At 36.0% G+C, this 18,448-nt stretch overlaps 1 protein-coding gene across 1 annotated transcript in view; it reads left to right on the top strand.

Annotated features, from left to right (window-relative positions):
* The first annotated feature begins 216 nt into the window (after nucleotides 1–216).
* The window catches only part of MS3_00010076 (uncharacterized protein), a 31,972-nt gene continuing 13,740 nt past the window's right edge, over nucleotides 217–18,448 (top strand). Inside the window, exons 1-14 of the mRNA XM_051218408.1 lie at nucleotides 217–266; nucleotides 309–431; nucleotides 466–539; nucleotides 1,305–1,686; nucleotides 2,713–3,085; nucleotides 3,785–3,942; nucleotides 4,736–5,158; nucleotides 5,914–6,179; nucleotides 8,248–8,566; nucleotides 9,861–10,341; nucleotides 10,505–10,771; nucleotides 12,202–12,904; nucleotides 14,708–14,813; nucleotides 17,121–17,285. Of these exons, the coding sequence (XP_051073381.1) occupies nucleotides 243–266; nucleotides 309–431; nucleotides 466–539; nucleotides 1,305–1,686; nucleotides 2,713–3,085; nucleotides 3,785–3,942; nucleotides 4,736–5,158; nucleotides 5,914–6,179; nucleotides 8,248–8,566; nucleotides 9,861–10,341; nucleotides 10,505–10,771; nucleotides 12,202–12,904; nucleotides 14,708–14,813; nucleotides 17,121–17,285 (3,864 nt within the window). The 5' untranslated portion in view covers nucleotides 217–242. The remainder of the gene's footprint in view (nucleotides 267–308; nucleotides 432–465; nucleotides 540–1,304; nucleotides 1,687–2,712; nucleotides 3,086–3,784; nucleotides 3,943–4,735; nucleotides 5,159–5,913; nucleotides 6,180–8,247; nucleotides 8,567–9,860; nucleotides 10,342–10,504; nucleotides 10,772–12,201; nucleotides 12,905–14,707; nucleotides 14,814–17,120; nucleotides 17,286–18,448) is intronic.

Genomic DNA, 18,448 nt, shown 5'->3' on the forward strand with positions numbered 1-18,448 from the left:
GTGCTGTCACAAATAATAAAATGACTGAAACAACTAAGGACGAAATAATTTATACAATAGGTTACGACGATGCGAGAATTGAAAAATATTCCATCGTTTGTGCAAGTCCCTGGTTTTTCTTTGAAAGAGGAAAGAGGAACTAAAATCTTGTATGTACTATAACTTCAACCCATTTTGCTAAGCATATCGAACATTGAAGAATTATTTCCTAGCTCGGGCCTTATTTGGTTTTCCGCGCTACTATGCCTCAGTCCGCGTTTGATAGGGTGAGTAATTACCGTTTCGTTTTTGGAGTTAATCGTCTATAGATTGTCACTCTCATAAATGAGGCATCTTTAGCACATCTGGCAAGTGTCAAGGTGTCTAATTTGCTTCAAGTGAAAGAGCTACTGATACACCGTGAATACTCCTTACTGGATAACTTTTTTGAGGTACTGCTTCTTTCAAGAGTCACTCCTGCTTTAGGAGGTTGTCAAATTTCAACATGATCCAAACGCAGAAGTTAAAAGGGCAGTAATCGGTTTCATTGAGGATGCTTGGTGAGTCTATCAAAGTTTTTGAGTACTCCGGTAGTGGCAACAAAAATAATCCCACAAAGCTTTTTGAATGGTTTACTGGGGGTGGATAAAAGTATTGGAGTTATTAATCGTGTCTTTGGATGACGTATGTTTTTGGTTTTAAATTCATATGGAATCAGAAACATTTTAACTGGTTTATGGCTCATATCCCACTCTACCATATCATCTGTGCCATTCCAAAGTTGCTCTTTGGTGAAAGATATGGCTTGTGTAATCAGTATCTGATACTTTTTAACCCAATATCAAATGCTGACAGGATTAGGGTTAGAACAAAAGCTAACAGTAATCTTACGAATTACGGTCCTTGAAATCAAGTCACTAGTTTAAAGCGTCAGTTAACCTGTACCAAATGTGTGTGTCCTTTATCATCGTGAACGTCTGCGGAGTTAGGAAGTAGATTACCACGTTTACTAACTTCGTTTTATCACTAATGACATCAAATTACTAGTAAAATGTTTACAATAGTTATGTACCGTTTTGGATTAGTCGGTTGTTGGGAATCTGACACTCATCTGGCACTCATCTCTAGCGAGTAGAATAACCCATACGTAATAACACTTCACAGTAATGACGAATCTCAAAATGTCGACAACAAAATCAGGAGTGAGCCATACCATTCACATGTAAACCCATATGGCCACACTTCTGAGTCCTTTTGTATTTCATTTTTTTTATGACTTGCACATATGTACTCACCAAACTAAATGATTAAATTTCACTCTACAGTCGGGTTGATACGGGTCTTCTAAAACGAGCAGTGGGATCTCTGTTCTATCTTTTCTCAACGGCAATACAACAAGATCCTCCATCTGTTAGTTTACTACGATGCCTCACGGCGGCAATGATACCTATTTATCGGATTGCATTATCTCGTGCCATCAAAGTTGGAATAATTGATTCTGGTGTGTCAATGAGCGGTGGTTGTGGAATAATCGCCAATTCAACTGCTGATATAGCTTTAGAAACATTTCGAAGCGTTGCTGGACTTAAAGATGAAATCGTTCGGTTGATGTTACCTTCAGAAGTTTCTGGAACATCGGTTTTTGGCCAGTACCACCCTTCATTGTTTAACGATGCCATAAGAATCCAAGCAATCAGTCTTATTGAAGTTAGTTCCTTATTTTCTGTCTCAGTCTTTCGAGTTTTTACTAAAAATGTTTATCATCGTGCATTAGTAGTACGGCACTCAAATATTCTGTCGTACAGATTAGATAAATAAAGTTTAGTTCCTTCGGGTAAAGTAGAGCAAACTAGTTTCCAGCTGCATCTCGACCGTGAATAGTTTCGTAAAATTGTGTGTGTCGTTCGGTTTCCTTCGCTTTTTTATTTGTATTATCATTGATTTATTATTTATTTGAACACAAATATTAATACAAAGAGGTATCGAATGCATGTGCGCTACACAAGTTGCTTGACTTTGTGTGTGGGCTGTAACACTTAGCGGGTGCCCAGACCGAAGCAGGTGGTTTTCTTGGGGGGTCACACGTGGAGCCTTCGACCCAAAGGTCTGACCCACAAGGCAGTGAGGCAACGTCAGGAGATGTAGTCTCATGGTGGCCGGTGATCAATATTTAGTTCATACGCCATTCGTTCCCTCAAGATCTTGGAGCCCATGTACACCATTGATTTGGAATCAGGGTTTTCCAACTCCCCTAGGTGGGTCCTCCATATCCACCATACGGGTAAAAGCACCGAACATTCGCTTTTTGTCCTCTCAATTTTGCACATAACACCCCCGCCGCAAAAAGGCAATGAGTAGGACTTCCCTGGCAGTGTCTCTATACGCGTCGTCATGTGAGAGCTTTTCTAGAGGAAGAGCTAACTCTCCCCATCCCCGGTCGTACCAGGGCATTTGGGGGCATCTTGAACTTTAACTAACTAAATGGACCCATCAGGAAATCCGTGTATATCCACTGCTCATATACGATAGCACTAGTGATTATACTAACTACTAAAATTAAAGCAGTTGAAGCGTTATTTGAATCACATGACAACTGATACATAAGCTTCTTTAACAATCACTCATTTGATCTGTGATAGAAAAACAATTTTAAGATTTTGTTGTTAAACCAAATTTGTGATATACTGAATAGTTAAAGATGTACAATAACCGGATTATCTTATTTCCTCTTAGTGTGTAATTATTCTCCATTCACGTCGATTGCCTAATTCTGAAATACCACGTGAAAATGAAGGTGATTTATCTTTGGATCAAATTCCAGTGCTTACCAACACTCAACTGCAAGCCATCCTTGAAGCTAGTACAGCAGCATCTTCAGCTACACTTCTTCCAGGTGTTTGTTTAGTTCGACCTCATCGATTAGCTGAAGAAGCCGAACGTTTATTTATCGGATTATCAAGTTGGCCAGTACGCGGGAAGCCTAGTATGTCTTCTGGATCGGTCACATGTCCAGTTCTTGAATCAGTCATGGATTCACTAGTAAATATTGCAAAACAAAGACCTCAATTTATGGACCGTGTTGTTCAAGCATTTGAAACAGTTCATGGCAAGTTATATTTTACTTTTACCATCATCTTCAGTCCTGTTACTTTATTGTGTTGTTATATCTATGTTACCAGGCCAAATTGATTGAATGCCCCAATAATCTTGTCTAGTGTATTTTGACTGTATTCTGGAATTCACATTTCATCCTATTTTATACTCTCCCTCTGTAAGCCAATTGAGCGCACAAAATCAATTCGTGTAAAATATATTCCGTCGACATTAGATTTCCGTTCTGTAAGATAACTACCGCGAATTATTTGTAACCTGGAGCCTAAATCTGAGGTTCATAACTGTCGGAGATATGCTGTGTGCACACCTGAGGCAGGATTTACTAGTTGCATAGTATATCTGGTTGATGAAATGCGAACGAAACAAAATGCACCTTTTGGATTACACCTTATAACCAGTATTAATTATTACTTTACTAAAGAGTTCTAGATGGACCTTACTAACGAATGGATACAGATTCGAAAACTTATAACTTCCTCATATGCTCCTTAACGAAAATACTACACCGCAACATCGGATCACAATAACCTCGCATCTTCATCCGCAAGTCGAAAACGAGAAATATGTAACATAATAATTTGTTTTATTGCATATCCAATTAGTGTACTCGTTCACTTCATATTATTTATATGTTTTACCGATGTTAAGAAATTTTTCATGGGTTTTTTCCTCTACATTATAATCTACATAGTAACATTACCACCTCATTTCTCGGATAATCAAGTTAGTTCGGTGCGGAAAAAACTGAAAAACGGTCTGCTACAGTTACTTCGACATCCAGCTGCTGTATCAGATTTTCAGGGTCGAATTACTATATTGCTAACTGATCTTGGAGCTACTCATGCAGAAGTACGTTTTATATGAATTCAGTAAATTTATTATATTGTGTGCTTTATACTAACTGATTAATGCCTGTTTTGCATGTATATAAGTTGTCACACCAACATAAACTTATTATATGAACCTCAAAATATCTGTCGAGTCGTTTATGAATATTTCTGCGGAATTAGAATCAAATTTTTGGGACATCCCTTTCAATATTTAGCGGAAGGGGGTTGCTTAGATAATACCGTTAAGGTTTCTCATCATCCCTCCTTTCTCATAGTAAGTTTCGTCGTAAATTATGACAAACTCAAAGGCTCATTAGATAACATTTTTTCCTTGTAGTGTCATTCAACTAATCTTCAGGCTTTGTAGCAACCATTTTACTTTAAGTCGAACGACAAATTTGATGGTCTAATAACGAAAACCAGCCAAGTGTATATTTAAGCCACCAATCGGCTTTTACGAATCAATAACTACTTCAGTCATTGACCTATTAGATAGAAAACATGAAAAAAGTTTCTTCCGAAACACTAACTATGGATACCTAATGCTTAACAACTTTTTGTATATGTAGTGCTGTATCATTAATCTCTACAAACTGAAATTGACCAGTCATAACGGGAGGCTCAATTCTTCATCTTTTCTGTGTGAAAATATCCACATATCAAAAGAATTTTATCGAGTCACTGCAGTCATAGCAAATACATAGATACAGATTTGAATCACTAAATAGACTTAAATCAAAGAATAAAAACCCCATAAGTTTGATGGTCAAATGCTCTTTTGTCTAACGTTTGTTTTATTTTTTGTGATCAAGGTTCTGCAAGCATTGCAAAGTCATACCGAGTTATCTCGTGCACGTCTTTATCCAGACCCAAGCACATTTATGCCTAATCGTTCGGATCCAGATTTTGTTGATCATGGTGATGTGGATATGAGACAACAACAACAACAACCTAGTATATCTCCCATTATACCATCCCAACCTACTGTATCTGTGGCCCCTAGCAGTTTACCTGCTACTGATGATAAATTGTCACTCGTTACTCACGTACAAGCAACTTTTCCATCAACAGACAGTACAATAGCATCTTCTGGGTCTGCTACACTTACAAGTTCCAGCAAAATACAAGAAGAACCTCAGATACCTGCATCAACGGTACCAATAACTTCAAATGTTACCCCAACGTCTTGTCAGCAAAATCATCCCATAACTTCTAGTGGTTTCACATTAGCTGAAGTGAGTTTTAACAAGTGTATCTTTTGTACTTTTACATCTCTAAATGCCAAACATAATTTTTCTTTGGTTACCGCATCTAATGTTCAGATGGACAGACCTAAATACAGTAAACTCGTGCGATTACTGCATCTTTTGAAGCTGCAAAAACACATAGCCTGCCTAGTAAAAATCAACGGTAACACGGTCAATTCTGAAAAAACTAGTATTTATTTTAGGATCTCCAACCATACCCAACACAACATTTTGAGCCATGTAAGTAGATGCTGCCTGTCTGGTTGAGGTCAACTAGAAGACCACAATCAGTTGTGGAAGGCCTTGGGTGACATAGTTGAGATTCGTTCAAAGCGGCCCAGATGCACTCCTTGTCTACCTCTCGATCTTGAATTTCAGTATCCTCTCGTACATACCTTTCCACTCTATCTTCTTGAAACATGCTCTCAATGTGTAATCTTCACTATCATTACTACACTATTTTGATCTCTTTTACCATTTGTCTTGTTGATTTCATTTCGTGCTAATGTGGTATGATGACTTAGGCCAACACATATTTGTGCCCGGTTCTATGTTGATCTTCGTCTTATGATAATATACCTCTATTATTGGCAGAATGTGATAGTATTGTGCGCATGGTAGTTATGATTATTAAATATAGATTGAACGCTAACTTGTGGAAATACATAGTAATTCTTCTTCACTACTTTAATCTCTCTGGTCTGCGTAACTATTCTTTTGTAACTTTATTTTGTTCGTTTAAGGCGGAAGCAGCTCTCCGATTTGATGATGACGACGATGATGATGAAGATGACGAAGACATTCAAATACCACGTTCATCTAGACGGCTGAGAAAGAGAGCGCGTATTTCTAGTAGTACGACTAGTAGCGGTACAAAGCACACATCATCAAAAGTTAACTCCAGTGATGGTAAATTTCGGACACCTGTTATACCAGAAATTGATTTAATTACAACACAAGTAGTGCCTAAGCTAACAACAGCTAATGTTGCTGATCTCGTTTTACTCAGGTAAGCTTTGCTTGCATGGATGATACGATACTTAAGCATGTGGTTTGAAAGTTCATATACCCCATGGATTTTACGTTTTACATGTTTTATTTTTTAACATATATAAATCATCACAATATCATTTAGTTTTGTTTATGAAACTTGTATATTTGAAGGTTTAGGATATACAATAACATGGATCACAATTGATTGATCACTGGGTGGTGATAAATGTCATGCTTGTGTAGTCCTTATTAGTGCAGATCGAATGTTATCGATCATGTTGCAGTGTGGCCACCAGTCTAGGTGACTCGACACTGCGGGCACTATGTATTGAGAATTAGATGGTGGTTGGAGGTAGTCAACAGGAAACCCTGGACCCGGGTTTCGTGCTACTTGCCACTCGTCAGCAAGGTGTACCTGTAATCTTGAGGGAACTGGTGCTCCCTGGCGGATTCGATCTCGTGTCACCTAGCTTCACAGTCAGAGACGTTACCACTGAGCTATCCGAGCCGTGACTAACCTCCTGTAGGACTGAGATAAATTGTGAATAACTTAAGAATAGTAAATCGTATAATAGTAGTCAATAGATCAAATGAAATCCTGTAACAAAAGGAATATGAATATACATATAATTAAGAAACCCACCAACTTATGTCTCTCGGACATGTACTACGTATATCATCTCAATGAATTCCACATTGTTCATTATTTGCTGACTCTGGGACTGGTTGGGAAAAGCGAAGATGTGGTCAGTGTATAACATGGTGTATGAAAAAAAGCTGTACAGGGCTGGTATCTATTGTTCCCCCACGACCCCCTGGTTGGGGTCCTAGAGATCGTGTAACGTAGTGGCTTGAAACGTTCTTGGACATGAATCAAAATAGAAACCAATGGTGGTCTTGCCGTTATTTTCCTTTACTTTCTTCACATAAGTGAGGGCTTTTTTAACTGGAACAATCCTTTCTGGTTGTATTTTTCTAAACCGAACTACTTCCGTAATTTTTTTTACTGTCATCCGCTTATTTTTATTCATTTATCGTATTTTTCATCTATTATACTCACCTTCTGTTCTCTATCTCTCCACAATCTCATTATCTTATTGTGTAGTGCATACATATTTTAGTGCCCCTTTGTATGCATTTAAACGAATAAAAAGTAAATACCTTCTCTGGAAGATATGTTACCTCTCGGACTATTAGTTTACATAATTTCAATGACCATAAGAGCCTACGAATGGAATATAATTATTTTAGATATATTACCATGCATGACTAAACCTCCCCTCACTTTCAACCATTCAGTAAGCACTGGTTAGCATGAAAGCTGATTGGATAACTACGTATACTAGAACTGAGGTTTCTGCATTAGTCTATATTACTCTAGGTACATTGATGTCAGAATTTAGTGCGACATTGAAATCGAATACGACCCGTACTATAGTGATATAAGTGTTATTGGTTACGAATTGTTGCAATAAACCCCCACCTTTAGGTAGGCAGGTTTCCTGTACCTGAAGCATTATACCCTCTATATTGTGACTGAGAGTGCACGGTTATAGGCAACTCCGTCTTAGACGTTAAATTAAAGGCTATAAACTTAAAGTCATTGGAATTATCGTACAGTCGGGATTATTTAGTGTTACTCTGTTTCTATGACTTGTAATTCGCTACTTTTGGCAACTTCAAATTGTTAGCTATCTTCGAGGATTCGTTTGTCGTTCTACCAACTGGCTTATGTGATTAAGTCTTAATTTCAATTCATTTGTCAAGTATTTATTCCTGGTTTTTATGCCGATCACTGAAATACTCATAACCACTAACTTCTTTCCGCACTAATTCCCCAGTTTTTCATATATTATATCAATCAATGGTAAAATACAATGCTGTATGGTTTAGTGATTGCGAGTTGTCCCTACTCAACATTCTTTAGCCTGGAACCCGGATTATTTCTAAAGAGATTAGACTAGCATATATTTGTAAAGTTGTTTTTCCTACTATTCAAACTGTTGGAACTAAAATACCATTTGTATTTATGTAATTTGTTTCAGAGTGTATTTATTGATTTTCTTTTGATTTTTATCTCACAGTATGGTTACCTTACCTGATCAAATGCCTGCTTCATTTCACTCGACTTATACACCTATAGCAGCAGCCGGGACATCAGCGCAAATTCACCATTTAGCACGTATGCTTGCTGTACAGTTAACTGTTTGGGCTGGTGAAGGTGGACAGTATGAAGTTTTAGATAGAATAAATCAGTTAGAGTTGTTATTAATTCCAGTTGATGATAATGATGCCAGCAACCAAATAAATCGCAAACGTACTTTAAAGTCTGAGTCACGTACTTCTATTGAACAAGGTGGTGATATTCAAAAAGAATCTGGTAAATCTAAGAAGCGACGTATGGTAAGTTACTTAGCTTTTATTTAGCATATGAGATTCAATAAATAAATAGACAAACCTTTTATGTTAAGGTTTATAGATTTGTTGAAGTCGTAATAAAGCAAATATCATTGTTGTTAAGTGACTGAGCAAAGTTATTTCTGTTTTAGAAATATAAAACATTTTTTAATTAATATAATTCATCATTAGGGATATTTTAAACAGCAAAATGCATGAATAATTTATCAAGTGATTGGGGTTGAAGCAGAAAATTTTCGTGTTAAAAAGTCCTGTCCATCACGTGACAACAGTATGAAACTGATTTGGGCAGTATCACTATCTCTTATAAAAGCAGTTTAACTGAAAACTGAACAGTTAAACTTTTTCTTGATAATTAGTTACCTTTAATAAGTCAGTCAGCTACAACGTAATACCAGGCACATATGTGCATCGGTCCAAGTTGCCATATCTCATTAGCATAAGATGAACACCGGGAAGACAGAGAGTGTATACACCTGCGCCATCGTGATCGATTCTGGGCCGTGTCCAGAGTCTCCAACTATTGGTTACGATAGTCACAAGGACTCCAAACCAAGTAGTCTGCATCTACCAACATAACTAATAATAGAAGTTAGTAGCTTCAAGCACTGATGCCACGTTTTGGTTTGGCCGCCCCTAATTTTCTTCCAACCATCCCCAACACTATTCAGCATTGCGCGTCGTGGTAATCGATGTTCAGGCATACGCAACACGTGGTCCAACCATCTCAGTTGGGGAAGATTCACAACCTCATCAACTGATTTACCATCATTTCCTAATACCCTACGTCTAACCTCACTATTACTTACCCGGTGATCCCAGTAGATGTGAGCAATATTTCTAAGACATCTGTGGTCAAATATTAGTAGCTTACGAATATCTTCTACTCTTAATGGCCACGTTTTGCAGTCGTAAAGTAAAACAGAACGAACTTCCGCGCAGTATACTCGTCCCTTAATTGATAGACGGATATCTAGCCTTCGCCATAGGTGACGTTCGTTGGCAAAAGCCAAACGAGCTTTTCGAATCTGTGCTGAGATTTCGTCAGATACCAACCCATTTGGGATAATCAGACTTCCAAGATAAGTCAAGTTGTGGATGCGTTCGACTACTTCACTCTCTATCCTTAGTTCAGGTGTTGATGCAGACCAGTCCTGAAGCAACAACTTGCATTTAGAGGGGGAGAAGCGCATCCCACCTTTAATAAGGGTGTAATTTTATGGGTTTTGTTTCTTTTAAACTATTATGACATAATATACTTGTTTTTTTACCATCTAAGCTTTTAAAAGGTGACCAGACGTCTGCTGAAAATGATCCTGAAGCTGAGGATGCTTTAATCAGAGCTAATGCTGCTCGTAAAATGCATAGCGCTCAGACAATGAATATATCTACTCTTGTTGGATATAATATTCAACAGGTGGCAACCAATGAATCAATAGATCTTAATATACCTCCACCTGGCTTAACTGGTCTTGTTTCAATGTTTCCTCCTTCTACTTTATCTTCTGTGCAAAATACAATGGTCATGCCTCCAACAGTACCAAATATGATGGTTCCTAATTTCAATCCATCACAACCGCCACCACCTTTATTACCTATGATGATGATGATGCCAACAATGGTACCGACACAATCACAAACTCAAACCACATTAGGTGTTGTAGCTGGTACACCATCTAATTTATCTGTTCCTTTCAATCAATTTACAAACTCATCGCTACCTATGCCTTTGAATGCAATCCCTCAATCTGATTTAATTGGTAAGTTGTCATTGTAATGTCCATTCACGTTGTTGTACCCTGCTTTGGTTCCGTCGTACCTTTTTTAACATATATATATATATATATATATATATATATATATATATATATATATCCATTGGGTAATTGTAATTTGTTATAATTTCTTTTTAATTTCATTTAGCCCCAACTCCAGTCCGTCCGTTCTCATTGGATGCTGTAACTACTTTCCTGAGTCGTGATGTACAACGACAACTTGCTCGTGACGCATTTATGCGTATTCTAGAAGGTTTGGGGATTTCATTCATTCGTCGTCAGTCCCTTACTGATGGCACAGTTGTTCCTACACCAGGAGCAACAGATTTACTATCAGGTCAATATGATGTAAATAGAATGAAGTTATTAACTCGTTTAACAACACGTCGGTTTGGTGGCAATGAATTTTATAATAGTAAGTGTTTAGCTTAATTTCTCGTTATTTGTTTGTCTTGTTAGAAGGATATTCATCAAAGAATAATTATCAGAGTGCTAGTTTGTTTCCAATCATTGGTTCTATTGATCAAGGGTTAGAATCGAACCGATGGCTCTTCTGGTAAAATAATAGTTAAACAGATAGTTGGAAAAAGGAATAGTAATAAACGTTAGACATTGAGCCAGAGTACCTATTATTTCATTGTCTGTTATTATGGTGCCGCTTACAGACTGCCACACTTGTATGATAGCCGGTCGTATCATATATATATATATATATATATATATATATATATATATATATATATATATAATTCCGTCGTGTGCAATTTTCATTGTCCTGTACCTGTAATATTTGGTGAAACTAATCCTTGCTGAGCATTCCAAACCATGTTTACCGTCATGACTAATCATATGTTTTTAAAAAGGGAATATTAAGTATTTATCGAAAACCGGTAAATGTTTCACAGCTTCTGCAATAGTCTAAAGAGGACCTTTCAGCCTAGTAACTTATAGATCGCCATTCCTGGGAATGAAGTTAAGAAATAAACCTGTGTTTAACATGTAAAAGGTTCACTCTTGAGAATTTCAAGTTTTATCTCTCGAAAGAATCTATTTGTGGTGAAACACTTATCCCATCTCAACTTTTATTGTTCGAAACATCCCTAGAAGTTCTCATAAGTTAAACCGTTAAGCTACCTTGCCGTTTCATGTTTTATCTCATACTTTCTTAATGTCGTCCCCACCTGACTATTTTGCATTTGGCATAGTGATTGAATTACTGATTTGAAACCTATGGATAATCACTGCTCAATGTCTCATATCTACTGGAAATATCGTGTACCTATAAGGAAGTTTAGGTTTTTACGATTATGAGCTGATAAGTTTCTATACGATTTCCACCGCAAAAATGTATAAACTTATAATGGAATTCTAATCTTTTACTGTCGATTCCCGTAGAATTACGATTCCGATAGTGCGAAATTGAGAAACTGCTTCCCAGTTATTACTATATTATCTAATGGTCAATCCGGAAACCGGACGCAGTTTATACAATAGCCCAGAAAGTTTATTGCAGCTGACTGATAATAACACTATGAATATCGTAAATATCTGTATAAAATTTAAAGCTGTCTTTGAGGACTAGCTACTGAGTACGTAAGTTTCAGGACTCCTGATTCAGCTTTATACCTACAGTCTGAAGTAACCAAAAAGCGATTTTAGCCGACGTTTAGCAAAACGTCGCATTTCTCAGCTCACACGTCTTGATATATATATGTACATATAAGGGACACTTTGGCAATAAATATTTTGAATAATCGTTTGAAATTTGTTTTTATTGCTTAGTCGTGCTTAAATAGATGTTTTTCCTACAATTAAAATATTTCTTTCATTCTCTTTATCAACCAGTACTTATTGATCATGCCATCCAAAATCTTCGTTATGGATTTGAACTGTTATCAAAATTATTAATGCAAGAATATTGTCGTTATCGTGGTTTTCAATTGATCGGTTTCGGTTCATTTTTGGAAACACGTCGTCATCAATTATCTGTGATCCGGGAACAAATTCGTAAACGATTCGAATCATCTACCTTAGAAAATAGTGTTGTTGTCAATTCCGTGGTTGATTCAAAAAGGAATGACGATATTACTGAGGATGACAATCTACATAGTAACAATGCTGTCCATTCGGAAAAGTTGACAAATACAGAAAACAAAGAGGCTACCAATTGTACTGATACCTCATCTATTGATAAGATTTCCAATGTGAACAAGAACAGATCAGAGTGTTTGCCAAAAGATGCAAGTAATAGTGAGAAGAAAGTAAAGCGTGAGAACAAAAACAAAAAAGATGATGAAGAGGAACCAGAAGCAGGAGAAGATGAAGAAGTGGAAGAAGCGGAGACGGAGCAAGAGGTCGATACTAAAAGCGCATGTAAATCTAATTTGAAACAATTAAGAAATACTGGAGATGTAAAGTCGACTAAAGAAAAATTAAATCTTTTGAAAGTGTCACTGGCACCACCGGATGATTTAGGCTGTTTATCATTTTACGATTGCTTGTTGATTGCAATTCTTCAGAAATTATCCAATCCAGATCTACGTCAACAGTAAGTTGATGTTAATAATGATGGTTAATTATTGAATATTTTAATTTATTATCATTTGATGTTCATTTACATCATGGACTATCGTTAACTAGACGGTCGTTGGGAATCAAAGTATTAAACAGTCATTTTATTTCAATTTCGAATTTCCTAACAATGAACACCCTACCCAGAAATGAATCTACCACCACTTGGTTTCCATCTAGTGGTTCACGTTTCTAACTTCAGTCACTTCGTGATATCGATCTGTGGTAATACGTTGTTATTCATGATGCCTATTTCATGTCCGATATAATTGAACTCTGTCGGCCACTAGAAGTCCGAGAGTACTTTGTGAATTTAGCCGCTGGTGAACACATTATTATTATTAATTAGTTGATTTGTAATGACTGTCTAAGACGCACTTAATATTTTAACAAATCACGGATTTTTGGTCGGCGATTGTGATTTAATTCTTTCTTCTTTTTCGAAAGTTTCGGAAACCATACTAAATAGTTGATAAAGTGGGGAATATAGTTACTTTAATGTTTATTATTTTTCAAAATGGATATTTTATACTTTTTCACGAGAGGAGTATGGGAAGGAGTCTTATACTGATATTTACACTTCTCAGTAACTTTATTAGATTCTAATATGATTCATTATCCACTCTGTTTTCTTACAAGCACATAATATCAACTCTGTACCGATATTTATCTGCTTTTTGAAGATATAAAATTAAATGTAATAAACTATATATTTGGCTTTGCCATTGTTGTAATTTTAAGTAAAATACATGGTCTGGGACCTGATCGATTCAACCTGAAAACCAAGTAACAGTTCGCCTACCTGACTTCAGGCCACACTTTCTATTTGTGAGTCTGTCGTAATCAGTACCGGCTCTGGCACAGACATTTGTTAACCCGAGTTGGTATACTACGGCAGGACGAGATGAAATTAATGAGATGCACAGGAAGACAGTCAATAATAATAATAATGGTATCAATGATAGTACTTGTGAATAAATAACACCGTTGAATGCCGGCTCACTGGTCTAGAGAATAAGCGTTTGCTTGCGAAACCTAAGGTCCTGGGTTCGAGCCCTACATGTGGGATCGCGCGTGAGCACTACTGAAAAGTCCCATGCTAGGACGAATCGGCTTCCCACTGCTTCCAGGTTTTAAATGGTGATCTGACTTGATTTCAATAAAATTCAACCATCTCCACAACCCCATACTAAAACTAAACACTAAAATCAAGTTTAAAAACAAGATGAATTCGGAATAATTTCGAACCTCGAGACTACAAAGAGAGAGAAAAATAGAGTGGATGCATGTGCGACAAGGACCGACTCTGCGTTATGGCACCCAATGTTTCCAACTACTGGTCGTGGTTATCGCACCGCGTGAGCCTGGTCCAATTAATGTTTCAGGCTTTCAGTTTAGTATTTACAAGTCGGGTTCTTTAACCAATAATACTCAACTCCAGTCAACTGATCATAGAAAGTTAAATGCTCTTATTAACTGCTACAAAACTGCGGTACATTGTACCTAGTATTATGTAGAGAAAAGGACACAAGTGTCCAAAGTGTAGCCACAATACAGAATAATAAACAAAAGGTATCTGATATGTGATATTACTTGGTATGAAATTTAAGTAACATCACCTTCCTAATGATTCCAAACAGTATATTAGATTCGGCACTGACCATCCACACTAGTCAAGACATAGAGGGGAGAAGTTAACGAGTTGTAAATCGGACGGACTAAATTATATATATATATAATTTTTTAATAGACAAACCTGTTTTTTTTTTGTTTAATGTAGCTACTTCAGCAGATTTCTAATTGAGGCACCTCTTTTAACTCCTGGTGCAATAAATGAATTGAAACGATATTGTTCATCACCAGATCAAGCAACTTATGGATTTGAGGTTGGTCATGAAAATTTTCAAATATGCATCTTTTTTCATATTTATTCAAGATACTTTCTCTTTTTTCTCCTTGTTTGTTAGTTATTAGCTTGTTTTTGAATATCTATGTATGATAATACTTTTGTACGCTAAGCTAATTATTCCCAACTTCAATATCATGAATGAGACTGACTGTTCTCTGTCTTGATTGTTGCTAACTAGAGTACATCAAGTTGAAGTTCATTTAAGAGTTTATTTTTGATAAAAACTTTAAAATAATTGAATTGCATACTTTTTCTTCTAAAAATCAAGCTTCATTTAGTAAATTAAACAATTATCACTAAACCCTAAATCTACAATGAATTGATTAATACCAATGAAAATGGATTGAAAGTTAACTAAACAAAAATCATTTTAAATTGATGTACAAATTTTAAAGATTAATTTTCTTCCTTATATTATTCGTATTTATGGATATAACATCTTTAACAGATATAAGCATTGATAACAACAACTAACTTTAATTATGTACTATCTGTTCAGGTTTAACATTTATTAGTCCAACATAATCTTATTTTTCATGATATTAAAGTTTACAGGAAGTCAAACAATAAATGGATCTGTTGATCAGTTTTGCTTTTGTATTTAGGTGAACTTTTTCACTAATCAAATACAAACTCGAACATACAATGTAGTTGACGTACAGTTAAAAGTCGTATCAATGCTTGTATCATACATAAATCTTTCATTGTTTAAAATGACATTACAAAATGAGACGAGGATTCATTACATTCTGTGTGTTATTTAACCTATGTGATCTAATGATTATATTACTTACAAGTGATTTATTTTAGTACACATTTTTTTACCTGCTCATATTTTATTGGTTAATCAAAAGCTTATCCCTTTTTCTACCGATTTGGTATATTTAATTTTTATTCAACGGATTATTTCCTCCCTTCGTGACTGCGTTAAATATTTGTTGTTACTGTTCACCATCGGGAATGTATGTTCATAATTTCAGTGATTCTGGTGACTTTTCTCAGATGACAATTGAAAATCAATAATCCACTATGGTATATTGAATAATAATTGCAACATCACTGCCACACTTGTACTATAAAGCCGTTGTTGATGAAAGATGTTGGAGTCATTTGAAGCACTTAGAATATCATCATTCATGTAACCAAATTGTTGAACAAGTACTTCGATATACATACAGACATATAGGAGTTTGTATCTAACAGGGAGGTTCGTAGTCCAAATATATACTATATACTTGAATATTTCCTTATTTCTTCCCTAGATTTTGTCATTGCAATAAGTTGAAAATTCTTTAGATATGAGACATGACTACTTTATGCAACTAATGAGCATCTTTACGTGATCAAGTTCAAATTAACAAATAGAATAATGCAATATTTAGATAGCTGGAAGTTAGATATTGTTCGAAGACCTATTACTATACATATTACTCCTGATGGATTAAAAAGTGATTCTATACCATAAGAGGATGTACTGACCTGTTGTACAGTTTTCATTGTAGCCTTGAATAAATAAACAAATTCGGTTTATTGTATTTTTTTGTTGTCAAAGGATTTGTGACTTTAATTGGAAGTGCCCTATAAAAAGTTAGGATTGAAGTTCTAGATGATGAAAAGTAGCTCAGTTATTTAATGTAAGAGGATAAGTGTACATGATTTTTTTTATGGTTCATCTCTACAGTCATGAAGTTATGAGATTTTGATAAGGACTACATGTAGAAAATGAATTTGATGTTTGGGAAGGGTGGATTTGTAAATTGGACGACTTAATTTCGATCTAAGTAATTGGTGCATGGATTTCGTCCTTATCATACATTGAAAATATAGACATTTGTTATTAGCGTGTTTTTTTCCTCATCTGTTCTTCTGCATCTTTCTCTCTCATCTTAATACTCTATTCAACCAATGTTTCCTTCTTATGTAACTGTTTACCAACTGCAACAGATTGATAGGTATCATTACCAAGGTTTGACTTGATAATTCCAAATAAATTGAGCATTGGGTCTATTGTTCTGAATAAAGATATATTTGTAATATCCCAGTGAGTAGAAAAATTAGATTTTCTGACGTTTCGTGACTCAGTGTAACCTAAGTTTAAATAGTATAAAGGAACAGATTAAACTGACACATTCAATTTACATCTCCTTTCTTTTAGAGTTCTTTCTATATTTTTTTCTCAGTGGATTAGTCCTGTTGTGAATGTAATTTATATATTTTCGACTGTGAATTAACATACTCAACTATGTTTATTGTGTAGTGTCATTCTTTCTCAATATTCAACTAGATATTGCGTACATTGATCGAAACACGTCCAGTTAGTCAAAGAGAAGATCTTTTGAATATGTTATTACATTTTTGTTCGGTGGATGCATTAGAAATTCGCAAAGCTGCATTAACTGCTACAAGAGAACTGGCAAGTTCCGATCCTAGATGGCAAGATCACATAGAGGTACTGTATTATTTTCTAAACCTTTTTGGCATATATATATATATAAGCATAGTTTGCGTTTATGTGACTCCATTAGAGTCACCAGTAAAGTCGCTTGCGACTTCGTGAAACATCCCACTTACAGGCATTGAGTTTTTGCAAGCTCCTCAAGGTAAGCCGTTCGACTCTTGCGAATCATGAGTTTATTGTTACATATAGCTTCTTATGTATAGGGCCTTTGCAAAATTTGCACAAGGACCGCGAAACCTAGTGTTTGAAGCATCCTATTGAGTTAAAAAACAGTAGTTGGGTTTTGTTACTGCCGTAAGCTGTTTCGAGTCATTCAAGCCACGTCATCAAGAAGTCTGTTGTCATTGCGATAACTTTTAAAGACTATGGCATGCCATTTAGTAACAATGGGTAAAGTTACTCGGCGAACAGTACAGGAGTAGCAATACTGATCGGATTGTTCTGTACTCCTTAGCCGCTGACTACTGATCCATCTAACAAAGAGATTCATATTTCTAAAGTGTCTCAAGTTTTCGGGGTCAGACGACCTACCCCCGGATTTTTTAAGGAAGGTAGTGAACTTTGAGTCAACTGACTGAATTGTTTGAGAAAGTATGGGTAACAGAGAGTGATCTAACATCTTGAAACGAAGTGACCGTCGTCCCCATCTTTAAAGAGAGTCCACGTAATTTATGTAATAACTATTGTGTGATAAGTATACTTTCGCTCATATCCAAACTATTGACTTCTGTCATACTCTGTGGATTGTGCGAAATCCGTGAAAGATCGATTCACGAGGAACAAACTTCTTTCCTACCAGGTTATCGATATATTGATCATACCTTCATACTCCACCATTAGTTAGAGCAACACCACACTTATTGTGGACCAACAGTTATTGCATTTCTTGATATCATGGCTGCCTTGAATTCGTTGGAGATGAATTTTCTGGTATTGTCTGTTGAGGAAGGGTGTGTCTGAGTTTTTTAATATTTCGAAGACCCTATATACATATGCGTCAGGGTTTAGGGTTTACAAATACCTCTCAATTTTTCCATTCAAGCAGTGGGATAAGGCAGGGTTGTCCAATCCCTCCATTCCTCTTCAACTTTGCCATCGATGACGTTTTGGAGACACCTCTGATGGAAGTAGGTAATGGTGATGTGGATCTGTTA

The sequence above is a fragment of the Schistosoma haematobium genome, chromosome 1 (genome assembly GCF_000699445.3).
Source record: "Schistosoma haematobium chromosome 1, whole genome shotgun sequence".
Classification (NCBI taxonomy): Eukaryota; Metazoa; Platyhelminthes; class Trematoda; order Strigeidida; family Schistosomatidae; genus Schistosoma; species Schistosoma haematobium.